This window comes from Notolepis coatsorum, assembly GCF_963971535.1.
Source record: "Notolepis coatsorum genome assembly, chromosome: 3".
NCBI classification, from domain to species: domain Eukaryota; kingdom Metazoa; phylum Chordata; class Actinopteri; order Aulopiformes; family Paralepididae; genus Notolepis; species Notolepis coatsorum.
The window spans coordinates 129,392,442-129,405,837 of NC_140167.1; the positions used below are offsets into that span (position 1 = coordinate 129,392,442).

General features: G+C 40.9%; 1 protein-coding gene across 1 annotated transcript in view; it reads left to right on the plus strand.

The window, feature by feature from the left end:
• The first annotated feature begins 4,945 nt into the window (after positions 1 to 4,945).
• Positions 4,946 to 13,396, plus strand: part of tmeff2a (transmembrane protein with EGF-like and two follistatin-like domains 2a) — a 513,177-nt gene continuing 504,726 nt past the window's right edge. The window contains 1 exon segment of the mRNA XM_084310368.1: positions 4,946 to 5,650. Coding sequence (XP_084166494.1) covers positions 5,464 to 5,650 — 187 coding nt within the window. The 5' untranslated portion in view covers positions 4,946 to 5,463.

Sequence of the window (13,396 nt, forward strand, 5' to 3'; positions counted from 1 at the left end):
AAACAGCTCAGTGGGATATTGTATGTATATAATTTAAGGTGCAACTTTTTTATTATGTTATTATTACTTATTGCATTTCTAATTATTGTATGTTGTGGGAGTGAGCCGATTTTAAGCATTGAATTTCGTTAGTGTGAAAAATGTTAAATCATGAATCTTATGAATGGATGTGTTGCTTATAGTGGTTTAAACATGCATGCAGGGCCGGATTAACGACCGGGCCATTTGGGCCGCGGCCTGTGGGCGTCTAGTGACGAGGGGCCTAAAAAAAATTTTTAGTCAACAAAAATATTTCATCAACTAAAATATACAGTAGGCCTACGTCACACCCCGTGCCTCTCCCTGCCGTCTGCAAGTGGCTAATCTTGAGTTCCCGACCCCCCAGTAAGCTAACCATGGATAAATCCAAAAAAAGGAAAGTCTGAGGAAAATAGAGGGTTTAATTCAGCGTGGACAGATTAATTTGCTTTCACGACTAACAATGCAGGATTACCTGTAGCCTATGCCTGATATGTGGTGCGAAATTTGCGAACAACGAAAAATTTACTTTTTATTTTATAGATTTTCCACAAATAAGGGAAGGACTCAAATAGAGCTGCATAGTTCAGGGTTTTATTTCAAAGTAGGTCTACAGATGCCAGTGTTTTTCCTCCTTTTCTGTGTTTTATTTCAAAGTAGGTCTACACATGGTAGTTTTTTTTTTTTTTTTTTAAAGTGGACTACTTTTTATTTTATAAATGTTCCACAAATAAGGGAAGGACTCAAATATACCTGAATAGTTCAGGGTTTTATTTCAAAGACGGTCTACAGACACCAGTGTTTTGTCTCCTCTTCTGTGTTTTATTTAAAAATAGGTCTACACAGCCAGTATTTTTTCACATCTTCATAAGAGTTTGAGGTTTTCCTTTGTTATAACAGGTAAAAACAGCAATAAAAAGTCAAAACTTTTCTTTTTGTTGCTTTATAATTCCATTAATGCAATAAGTATAAAGTATAATAAATCTCAAATTACTTTGGGTATGCAATTGTCAGGTGTTTTATGCTAAATGTGGGGTATGCTTGGGGATATATAAAACGTTATACACTGTGTTATCTTCATTTTAAGGGTAAATAGGTTGTGCGGCTCCCTGAACATTTTATTTTGTGGGAGGGGGGAAAAGTGCTCTTTTGATAGTAAAGGTTGCTGACCCCTGGACTAAACGTATAGGGAGGGCTGGAAATCTATAGTGCTCCCTCTGTCCTGTGGAGGCTGGCAATACGTCTAGACGGGTAGTCCGCCGGAAAATATACAAGAAGAAGAAGAAGAAGAAGAAGAAGAAGAAGAAGAAGAAGAAGAAGAAGAAGAAGAAGAAGAAGAAGAAGAAGAAGAAGAAGAAGAAGAAGAAGAAGAAGAAGAAGAAGAAGAAGAAGAAGAAGAAGAAGAAGAAGAAGAAGAAGAAGAAGAAGAAGAAGAAGAAGAAGAAGAAGAAGACTAGATGTAGAGTCTGCTGTCACGCCCGCATCTCCACATCCCAGCCCCGACACGAATGAGGCAGATTCGGATCATGACAGCAGAGACCCGCCGGTGCTAAATAGTCCTTTTTCCTTTATTTTTTATTGCTTATAGACCAGCAATACCCAAAAGTCACAACACAAGTCACAAACTGCACTGTTGCAGAACTGTTCTTTCTTTGTTCGCCTTCCAAATTGAAAATCAAAATGAAGATTTTCTGGTTGTGTTTTCCTGCATTTAACATTTTCAAACAAAGCCATCATGAAACTGACAGAATAACTGAACAATAAAGTATAATATATTGTGTGGTACCCTGTCAATAACTTTGGCAGACAGGGAATATAATACATTTTCAATACTTAAAAAAAAGTCCTCAACTATACTTTCTCTCTCGATGGATAACTGTTTGTTGATGTGTTAAAAACACATCAGTAGCAGGATTACTGTAATTTTGTAGCTTTTTTTGTTGTTGTAGTGTTTGCCTGGTATGTAGCAGTGGTTGGTGGCTGCCCCACCAATGTTTTACATATAAAAACGTCACTGTGTGTGCACGTGTGTGTGTGTGTGGGGGCCTCCACAAGAGTCTGGCCCAGAGGCCTCTGAATTCTTAATCTGGCCTTGCATGCATGTCCTGTCTGTGATACCATAACCTCGTTCCCAGTTTTATCTCCTCCGTGAGATAAAGCCTGCAAAAGAACTACTGCTGAAAGTGTGAATGGGGTAGAATTTCCACTTCCCCTGGAAGCTGCCTCCGAACGGACCGAAACCTGTCAGCAAACAAGCTAGAACGTCCAGGTCCGCGTGAATATTAAAGGCAACCAACTTGTGTTCAGCTTTTCTCTGATTGGCCACGACCCCCCGCCCCCTTTTGCCGCGAACGCGGCAGGCAAGCGGCAGCGGTCCCAAATGAAATCCATCAGTGGAGGAAGCATTTTGAATATCTTAACATGTATTTACGCCCATACAATTTTTAATAATAAACACTGTTAGGACTATCTGACTCTTAATAATAAACACTGTTAGGACTATCTGACTCTTACTAATAAACACTGTTAGGACTATAAACACTGTTAGGACTATCTGACTCTTAATAATAAACACTGTTGGACTATCTCGATTCACGCGTCACTACTGTAACTAGAAACTCTGGGTGTCACTGTACATCAGTGTGGAACTGTACGCTGTAACGTTACGCGTTATTTCACGTTTTTAACGTCATAAACCAACTACCAGGTTCACTCGTCACTATACATCCGTGGAGGCTGCTGAAGCGCCAGCGGGGCGATGCGGTGGTTTGTCCCCGGCTTCCGTGTGCCGCCGCCGGCTTGACTCGGTCCAGCTCCAGCAGCAGCGGCCGTGCTCCGTTGTAGAAGCCCTTCAATGACAGAGCTCTCATATTTTGCGAATGCATAAACTATATCTTAAATTATGGCTATGTGTCTAATATGGCTGTCGCTTATCAATGACTTCGCAACAGCCATATTAGACACATAGCCATAATTTAAGATATAGTTTATGCATTCGCAAATATGAGAGCTCTGTCATTGAAGTGGGTGGTGGCAGCGTTACTAACAGCGTTCACCCTGATGGCCTGATGTAAAGTAGCGATTTTTATTGTTTTGTCATGACAAACCAATTACATAATCCCAACATATGTGTAAAGAAACAACATATTCCAGTTAACGGTATATTTTTTTAATGATTCATTACGGTATAAATTAGGTTAACTGGAGCTGCGTATTGCTGGCTCTCATATTTGCGAATACAATAGCGTTCACCCTGATTCTACAACGGAAGACGGCGGCTGCAACTCTCTGCCGCGCGGCAGCGCGGTCACGTCGCGCGGCAGCGCGGTCACGTGGCCGTGTGGCCAATCAGAGAAACGCTGAACGAAAGGCTGAACACAAGTTGGTTGCCTTTAATATTCACGCGTCCAGGTCATGTAGTAAATTCTTCAGGCAAAGCCGTTGCAGTGGCTTAAACGAGGAAATATTGTGCACTTCACACGTTTATAATTGTTTTGTCGATACCGGAAAGCCTGTAGCCTGTACTTCCGTTTAGACATTTTAGGTTACCAGCCTAGTGATACCATGCACACAGGACGAAGCTGCCACGATGTTCATTCGCCCTGACAGATGACAGTATTCCTTTATAATGATCTCTTTTCATCTATTCAATGAGCTATAAAAGGTCTGCTTGTTCATAGACAACTGCAGCTTTGCTTGGTCTGTCACGAGGTCAAACATGTTTGGCTGAGTTTTAACACTATACGTTTGGCAGTGCAGGCCTTAACAGTAGCCCGTTTGTGTGGCACAGAACACGGGCATCCCCAAACGCATGGCTTCTAATTTCCCTCATTAAAAGGGACGTTTGTGTGCGTGTGTGTGTGTATGTGTGTGTGTGTGTGTGTGTGTGTGTGTGTGTGTGTGTGTGTGTGTGTATGTGTGTGTGTGTGTGTGTGTGTGTGTGTGTGTGTGTGTGTGTGTGTGTGTGTGTGTGTGTGTGTGTGTGTGTGTGTGTGTTAAAACTGACCTATTTGACTCCCCGAGGCACTAGACTTTCTAGGGCTTTCATGGCCGACAGCGTATCAATTACCGTCTCCAAGCCGCATCAATGCCCCTTGTGACAACACTGGGTTATGTCCAAAAATATATGAACAATATTGAGGTCTTTTTGGATCGCTCCGGGGCAGAGATGCAGCAATAACATCAGTGCCGTTTCAAAGCAGAGCAATTATCCGAGCCCTGCCTGGACGAATCGATTCCTGCAGCCTTTTTAAATGCTCCTGGACCTGGCCAATTACATTGCCACAGCATCTCCCTCTTTACCTGGTTTAGCTGCGACCAGTCATGCCCGACACTTCCACGTCCAGGCTGAATCTCTCTCTCTCTCTCTCTCTCTCTCTCTCTCTCTCTCTCTCTCTCTCTCTCTCTCTCTCTCTCTCTCTCTCTCTCTCTCTCTCTCTCTCTCTCTCTCTCTCTCTCTCTCTCTCTCTCTCTCTCTCCTCTCTCTCTCTCCTCTCTCTCTCTCTCTCTCTCTCTCCGCCAATAAGATACTACAATAATTACTGAGGAGCGGGACCCCCCTCCCTCCCGTTATTTCGCATCACACTCCACGTGATCATAACCAAGCTGGGAACCAGCTGCTGGTCCTCGCGAGAGTCGCGACGCTGTTCTCGGATAGAGAGAGCGAGAGAGAGAGAGAGAGAGAGAGAGAGAGAGAGAGAGAGAGAGAGAGAGAGAGAGAGAGAGAGAGAGAGAGAGAGAGAGAGAGAGAGAGAGAGAGAGAGAGAGAGAGAGAGAGAGAGAGAGAGAGAGAGAGAGAGAGAGAGAGAGAGAGAGAGAGAGAGAGAGAGAGAGAGAGAGAGAGAGACGACGAGGGGAAAGGAGGAGCGCAACACAGGGACTCTCCGCGCATCTGAATGCGCCGCACACAACTAGCTGTACGGGAGAGCCGCCCGCATGTCAGGAGCCCGTTGCATCCCTGGATATTATTAGTCGTAAAAAAACGTCACTGCGTCTCCAAACCCCGTTCTGGAATATTAACATCGTTGCTGTTTTTATTCCTTCCCTCCTTCCACCCCTTTCTGTTTTTCATCTTTCTTTACCCCTCTTCGTCCTCGAGCATCCTCCATACAGCACACCCGTCTGCCCGTCCTCCCTCGCTAGTCGCTACCTGGCTAACTTTACACCCAGCACCCATCCCACACACCCTCCTCCATCGCTCCCCAGCCCTTGGCATCATTCAGACGCCCTCTTCACATCGCAGCTGCGGCCCCTGGCTCGCTTCGGGCGGAACCTGTTTGGTCAGAGTCTACACGGCACTTCATGGGGCGCGCATTCTCGTTCGGAAAATGGTCTTATCTCGGTCATTAAGCGCCCCGCTGAAACTGCCCGCGTCGGGACCGGAGTTGTCGGTGCGTGTCTACGTCTTTTGCCCACCTCGCCTGTGCTGTTGTAGGGACCAGTGAGATGGGTCTCTCGGTGGCGACGGAGGCGCTCCAGGAGCCCCGGCGCCTGCACCAGTGGAGCCGGGTGGTGGGAGGATGGGTCTGGATCACGCTCGTTTCGTTTCTCGCTACTTTACCTGTGGAGCAACTGCGCGCCTTCCCGTCTTCCCTGAGCGACTGCCAGACGCCCACCGGCTGGAACTGCTCCGGTGAGAGTCTCTATAGGCACTGCGTTCCCCTGGGCTCAAATGTCTCCTGTTTATCCAGATGTTAGTGTTTCTATTGCTATTGCACAATGATCAACTCTTCAGTTTAACCACGGGGCACAAGCTATCGCAAAACCAAGGAGATCATGATATTTAAAATAAAGTTTAAAATAACTAAGTGTCCTGCATGTCTGTTCGGGGATGATGCACTTTTGTCTCGTATAGTCTTTGCTCTTCGATAGAAGAGCGGCATTATAACAGCAAGCATTACAGCTAAATAAATAAAAGATGCCGACTTTGCCCGAGGTGCCTTATATCTTCATCATGGGTGTGTATTCGGGCATGACAGTGCAGATCATGTTTGAATCATAGGCTTAGGGGCAATACACATTTTAATTCGATTCGATTAAAGTAAAGGCAATAACGAATGCTATTAGGCTCTTAGCATTGGATAACCGAATAGCCCACTACAATGCCATACAATGCTGTAATCCTGGATTTCATATTATTATGCATTATTATTAGCTACACCTCGGTGTTATAGTCAGGCCACTTTGCTCGTTGTTGCTGTTTGGAAGAAAATGTCACAATTGGTCCTGATAATTTTCTTATTTTTTTTTTAAAATTGTATCATGGGCTACCTGAAAATCTCACACAAGTACCACACAGCCCAGACAGTTTAATGATCACTATTATTCATGTCCTATTTCAGTTCTAGTAACCATACCAAACCCTAATAGACATACACTAGCGGGCTCATACCCGTTTTGTTTACCAAGTTCTGGGATGCGGGTATAGTGTTCAGAGCGCAATTTCTTTACTTCCTTTGCATCACTCCGCATCTCTGGTCAGCATACAGTGTGTGTGTGTGATGTTTATTTTATAGGCCACGGTAGCCGATACAGTAAACTTGTTTTCCCTCTCTCCTGTGCCGAGTTGATATAAACGAGAGGACCTGACTCTCAGTTCGTGCGCCTCGCCTCTCTTTGTGGATCATCTGCTCCGCCGTATTCCCCCTGTCGCCTGTTGAAGTCTGAATCCTCAACAGGGTAGAGCGATCATTATTATGGAACATAACGACAATTATTCAGACCTGCCGTGCAGTAGTGACATTATACTTTGACGACCAGCTAATGAATAAACCTAATTTCCATTATCCAGGTTATGTTATATAACATGTTTTATTTATTTATTTGCATTCTCTTTTCCCGATTGTTGCCGCATGCAGGGAGAAATCATTTCATTTATTTATTTGACTTCTAACGGATATTTTAGACTGTTTAGAGGAATCGTTTGATTTATTCAATTTACTTTTAAATTACATTTTAGTTAAGCCTTTCTTCCATACGCAACATGTGCTTATGGCTACTTGAAAATACTTAGGTACTTATCTCTGCGTTTATAAATCAATGCTTTGCATATACTGTACAGTCTATTCCATAGGTGTCAAACTCACGGCCCGCGGGCCAAATGCGGCCCGCCACGTCATTTGATGTGGCCCCCCAAGAGCTCGGGTAAAAAAAAAAAAAAAAATAAAAAATAAAAAATGTTTTTTTTTTTTTTTTTTTTACATTAATCTTGGGTTAAAAAATAGCGGTGTTAAAATAATTGTGGGTTAATGCGTTAATAAAGCGTTGACAGCCTTAGTTATTACACATTCTTACACATACATGTGTGTTGAACATCTGAGGTATTGATGAAGTAACAAAGGAAAAAAGCCAAAAGCACTTACTCCTCAGACATTCTTTGACACTTTTACAGCCCAAAATACAAAAAAGATCCAGGCGGAATAGGTAACAAAGGGTTGAAGAAATATTGTCTGAACTGTCAGATGCAAGCTGGCTGTGTGACATAACCGAGCATCTCGCTCAATTGAATAAGAAGCTGTAGGGACGCAAACAAGTCCCACCCAAAACTTGACCAATATAGTTGTGAACTGAGACAACCCTTATTTTGTTATTTTTGAGTACAGTTACAGTTGTGTGTTCATGCAGACACATAATAGCAATTTCATTACGAATTGAAAATGGGGGACCCTGATGTAAACAAGTCGAAAGTCTTTCTCTGGTCTGCATCCCCTTAACAATTGTGTGTATTGAGCTGTACTGTACTGTACCCATTCTGCAATCTGTTAATTAAAGTTAATTAAACTATCTTCCATTAGTTGGATGTATGGCCTCTGCAAGGTTGTGTGCAGCCATTTGTTTTTGTAACATCTGCTACATCTGTCCCATGTGTTCTTTGCAGCTCACAGGTGTTAGTTCTGCCCCTCTTGACTGTGACAAAGAGGTTTTGAACAAACTTAATGTCATAGCTTGTATTTGATGATATTCTTCTTTGTTATTTACTTGAATGGTTTGATCATTGATTGATGGAGTAATATGGGGTTCTGATAAACTAAAATTATTTGTTAAAATAACATAAGCTAACATATATTTTTACATCTATGCAAATGCATATGCAATATGTATAACTTGAATAAGTAATAAATACAGAAACAACATGTTTAACAATATGTAAATGAGTAGCTACATTTATTTTACATTACATTAACATTTATACGGTCTTTGGCCCTTTGAGGGCAACCATAATGCTGATGTGGCCCTCTGTGAAAATGAGTTTGACACCCCTGGTCTATTCTATAGGGTGGGCTATGTTTGAGCATCATATTTTACTGATTTTATTTGATCTTTTCATTTTAGTGTCATTCAAGATGCCTAGCCCATGGACTTCTAGACATTAGCCTACATAATAGTTGCAATGTTAAGTAAAAAGTACTTTGTCTTTTCTTCCATAATACAGATTAAATATGTATGAAATAATAATGATAATGGCAATGATGATGATGATGATGATGATGATGGTGGTAAGGGCGTTTGTGATGATGATAATGATGATGGTAGTGATGATGATAATGGTAGTCATGATGATGATAATGGCGATGATGATGGTGGTTATGATTATGGTGATGATGATGATGACGATGGTAGTGGTGATGATAATGATGAGGATGATGGTAGTGGTGATGATAATGATGATCATTAGGATGAAGATGAAGATGGTGTTAGTGGTGATGATGATGTTGATGATGATGACAATGATGCTGAATATGATAATGGTATGATGGCAGGGGTGATTCATCAGAGTTAGGTATAATGATTGATGATGATACTCCCACTGCCTTACACATCATGGTAACAAGGGGGGTATTGCGTTATTAAGTTGACAGCACGCCACAGACCTGAATTCTTGAATATTTTTATAATCGGTCAACAACAAGTATTTAATTTTACTTAATTTCTACCATTGTCCATTGAAAACTATATTCAGGATAGAGTTACACCTTGCTTTTGAACGCACAGGGGAAATAGTACACAGTTTTGCTGCCGTAAGACTAAGGTAATAAGCTATCTGTTTACAACATGGAGATGCCTGGAAATGTATTGTAGTTGATATACATATGCATTAAAAAAGTCTGCAAATCTCTAATCAGCAATATTGTGCTGTTAGAACAGTCTTATGTTTGCAGGTTAAAGGAAAACTCCAACATTTTGGGAAATTAGCTTATTTAACATCTTCCCTGGAGTTAGACAAGAAGATACATACCTTTTTCGTCTCTGTGCGTGCATTTAGCTTTGGGAACAGTCGCTCCGTTAGCGTAGCTTAGCTTCATCACTGGAAGTGGGGGGGGGCGGAGCCTGACGTTCCCTACAGGGTCTTACAGTCACCAAATACAACTCCAAAACGTTCCTGTAAACATGTTGTGACCTGTGTATTCACCACGTGGAGAAATAAAAAATAATTTAATTAGACAATTACGTTTTATAAGCAAATATACTCTGAACTATTTTTTGCCTAGCCACTCGAGTCTCTGGGCGCAGTCAGTGGTTTCAACGTGAAGCCGTGTTTGTTGATATTCTCATTCCTTCAAAGGATCCGAACCGATTGAAGTTTATGGATACCATGACTTAAAATCCTCTTACCTTGACGATTAAAAGCCTCCCCAGCGGAAAACGTTTATTTTGTACATTATCTAATGTTAACACGAACCTAAACTAACTTTAGGTTACTTGTAACGTTAGTTTAGGTTCGTGTTAACGTTAGATAATGTACAAAATAAACGTTTTCCGCTGCTATAAACGTTGCACTTTTATTTTGAAAACCCCAGAAAGGAAGTCATTATATTTGCTTTACCATCCTGTTCTGTGTTAGCTCCGGTTAGCTCCGAGCGTGCAGTAGTTAGTATTATATTATCAATACCAGCCATTGGATTACTGTTTTCTAAATTGGGGATGCTTTTAATCGTCAAGGTAAGAGGATTTTAAGTCATAGTATCCATAAACTTCAATCGGTTCGGATCCTTTGAAGGAATGAGAATATCAACAAACACGGCTTCACGTTGAAACCACTGACTGCGCCCAGAGACTCGAGTGGTTAGGCAAAAAATAGTTCAGAGTATATTTGCTTATAAAACGTACTTGTCTAATTCAATTATTTTTTATTTCTCCACGTGGTGAATACACAGGTCACAACATGTTTACAGGAACGTTTTGGAGTTGTATTTGGTGACTGTAAGACCCTGTAGGGAATGTCAGGCTCCGCCCCCCCCCACTTCCAGTGATGAAGCTAAGCTACGCTAACGGAGCGACTGTTCCCAAAGCTAAATGCACGCACAGAGACAAAAAAGGTATGTATCTTCTTGTCTAACTCCAGGGAAGATGTTAAATAAGCTAATTTCCCAAAATGTTGGAGTTTTCCTTTAAGTATTTAATGTTTGCTATTACCCATTTGGCCCCTGTCGTCTTGTTATCAACCAGAAAATGCTCACATGACACTTGTATTATAAGTTGATACATCTAGTGATCTATGCACAAAAACGATTACAACAAGATTGGGTTAGCAAAGCAGTGTTGTGTTTATAGTATAGGTATACATAATTTGAAACAAAAGATGGTGTGGCCAGAACGCACATCACTTCCTCACAACATTGTTCTACACGCTCACAAGCAATCTCTGGGGAAGGAGATAATGCTAACCAGGAGATATACTTGCTTTAAAAGTGAAATACATATACTTGTGATGATTTAAGAGACCGGTCACAGCAGTAGAAGTAGAACTGGATGTGGGGAATTATCAGGTGCGCTGTTGGAGTTTATAAACAGAGACGTCCCAGTGGTTGAGTGGGTGGTGAGTGGTGCACACAGCATTTCCAAAATTGAAGGACATGCGCCGCAGGGGCACAGCAGCACTTGCAGGCTTTGCCAACTTGTGTGCAGGTGGCATCTCTGTGAGTGCTTTTCTAGGTTTCCTTTGAATCAATAAAAAAAATGTTATATACAGTATTATATATATTCACTAATGGAGGATTTACTCATCATCATACCTTAACACTTTGAGCGCCAGCCGTGTTTTTCCTTTTTACCCCCTTGAATGCCACCATCCACGGCCAATGTTAACTTAATATCACCTAATCTATGTTTTAAATTATGGCTATGTGTCTAATCTGCCCGTCGCTTATCAAAGAATCATTTTCCAGTCAACATTGTCAAGGCAGATTGTATTTTTATCGCTTCATTTCCGTTTGATAGCATTTTGAAAATCACCCGTTTTCGGGGAAAAAACAACCCATGCCTATGATAATCGCCTTTTATTGGAATATTCCAGAACGTTGTCATTTGTCTGCCTATTTATGAATAGTTTTCAAATAAACGCTAGATGATCGATAGTATATGTGTGTGCACGCACGCTCGTGCCGTGCGCTGATAATCGCTGCTCTTATTTCCTCATGGCTTTTACAGTCAAAACAGCCATATCACATATCACATAAACGCTTATATATCCGTGAAAACGAGTCTGATTATCCTAACACTGATAACATAGATTCCTTACCTGAGGTCAGATGGTATCCAAATGGTTTATTCCAATTTCCGATCGCCATTCGAAAAAATCGATAAATGTATTGATCCATCGTGTGTACAGTATAACCCATATTCGCCGTGGCTCAGAGGCTCCAGAATGAACTCTGGTAGACCCCGGCTGCATCAGTGAGAAGTAAAATGTGGAGTCAGAAATCCGTTCTCCCATTCACTTTCATTGAGTCCATTCCAAAAGGGTGATTTACCATCTGGGAGACGATAGGGGGCGCTTTTTTCACATCTGAGCGCCGGCGTTCCCTGGATCTCCAACAGTAGGCTCGGCTCGCGTGATGCAATATGATTTCAGATCGCTAATAAAAAAAACAAAAAAAAACAGAGAATACTCTGGGCGTGGCATTCAACAGTCGGGGCGTAAACCCGAGATATCTCGGGCGTGGCATACAAAGTGTTAATAGGCACTAGGGTAACTTCCAAAATGTTTTCAATATTTATATTCTCAAGAAAATCCACTTGTTGATTTGAAATCAAGTTGATCCCCCTACATACACACACAGTTTATGATTTTGTCACTAAACAAAGGACAGTGGGTCTCATTCCCGAACGGATTTACGACAAACAATTTCCTCTTAGGCAGATTTCTGCCCATTTAAGACATATTAGGGCTGGTAGCGCGATTCCCCAAATTTTCCTGAGATCAGATTTGAGCGTGGTTGAGAGCAGATTTAAGAGTGCTGAGGAGCACACTTATGATTGATTGACTAATTGAAAATTTTATTAACTTGACAGACTGTTCTCATAGTGATTCCTTCATGTTAACACTACAGGCCTCCTTGGAATTAATTACTTAAAGGGGAACTATTTTACTATTTCTTTCACTATTTGGGCACTTTTACACAATTCCTGTGAGTCTATGGAACACCTCTGTAATATATATATTTTTTTTATTCATTGTTTTGTATTTCTAATCAAGTCCTCAAAAACAGCATTTTTCTACCTCAAGATCTCGAGCTGTTTTGAGCCTGGGCTCCTAAACCACTGCGGGTCGTCGTCTTCCCCTGAACATTATCATGCAGCAGTGACTATATGACATCACATATAGGCACATTTTCAAACGACTCAGTTCAGTGAGGGTGAATATTGTGAGAGGAGAATTGGAAGAATGCGCCAATATGAGAATTTTGAGACATAGATCATATTAATATAAGTTCACATAGCTAGGAAACAATGCTAAACACTCAAAAAGGCCATTTATAAGATAGTTCCCCTTTAATCATAATTTAAATAAATATGACAATATTTGTACGATAAGAATTACGCATTTGATGTCGGAAAAATAAATAATATGGATTCATCTGATCACAGGGCAGCTGGATTAACCATATCTGAACCAGCTATTTTGGACAAATGTATAATTACTTTAATTACTCAGATATTCAAACACAATTATGCAATTATTGTGAAATTATTGAAAATAAAAATTATTTAATGCCTTCTGTGGAATTTGTATTTCTTATTTGTTACATATCTGTTTTTAATGATTAATTATACATTTGAAAGAATGCAGGTCAACATGCAATATATTCCATTGATTGGTATACAATGGGACAGACCTTTGTTTGATATAGCTATAAACCTGCATTCCTTCGAATATATCATTAATCAATTAAACTGATATTGAAATACACTATATAGCCTATACACCAACACTGAAATGACAGTCGATAAATAAATAAGAACTAAAGCTAATCGCGTGGAAATAGACTGCATTAATATTCCATAAGTCTTGTGTGCGCCAGTATAGCGTATACATGTCTAATGAATGAACAGTATATAGGCTTATATTATTCTAGTTACTTGTTTCATTAGGATTTAG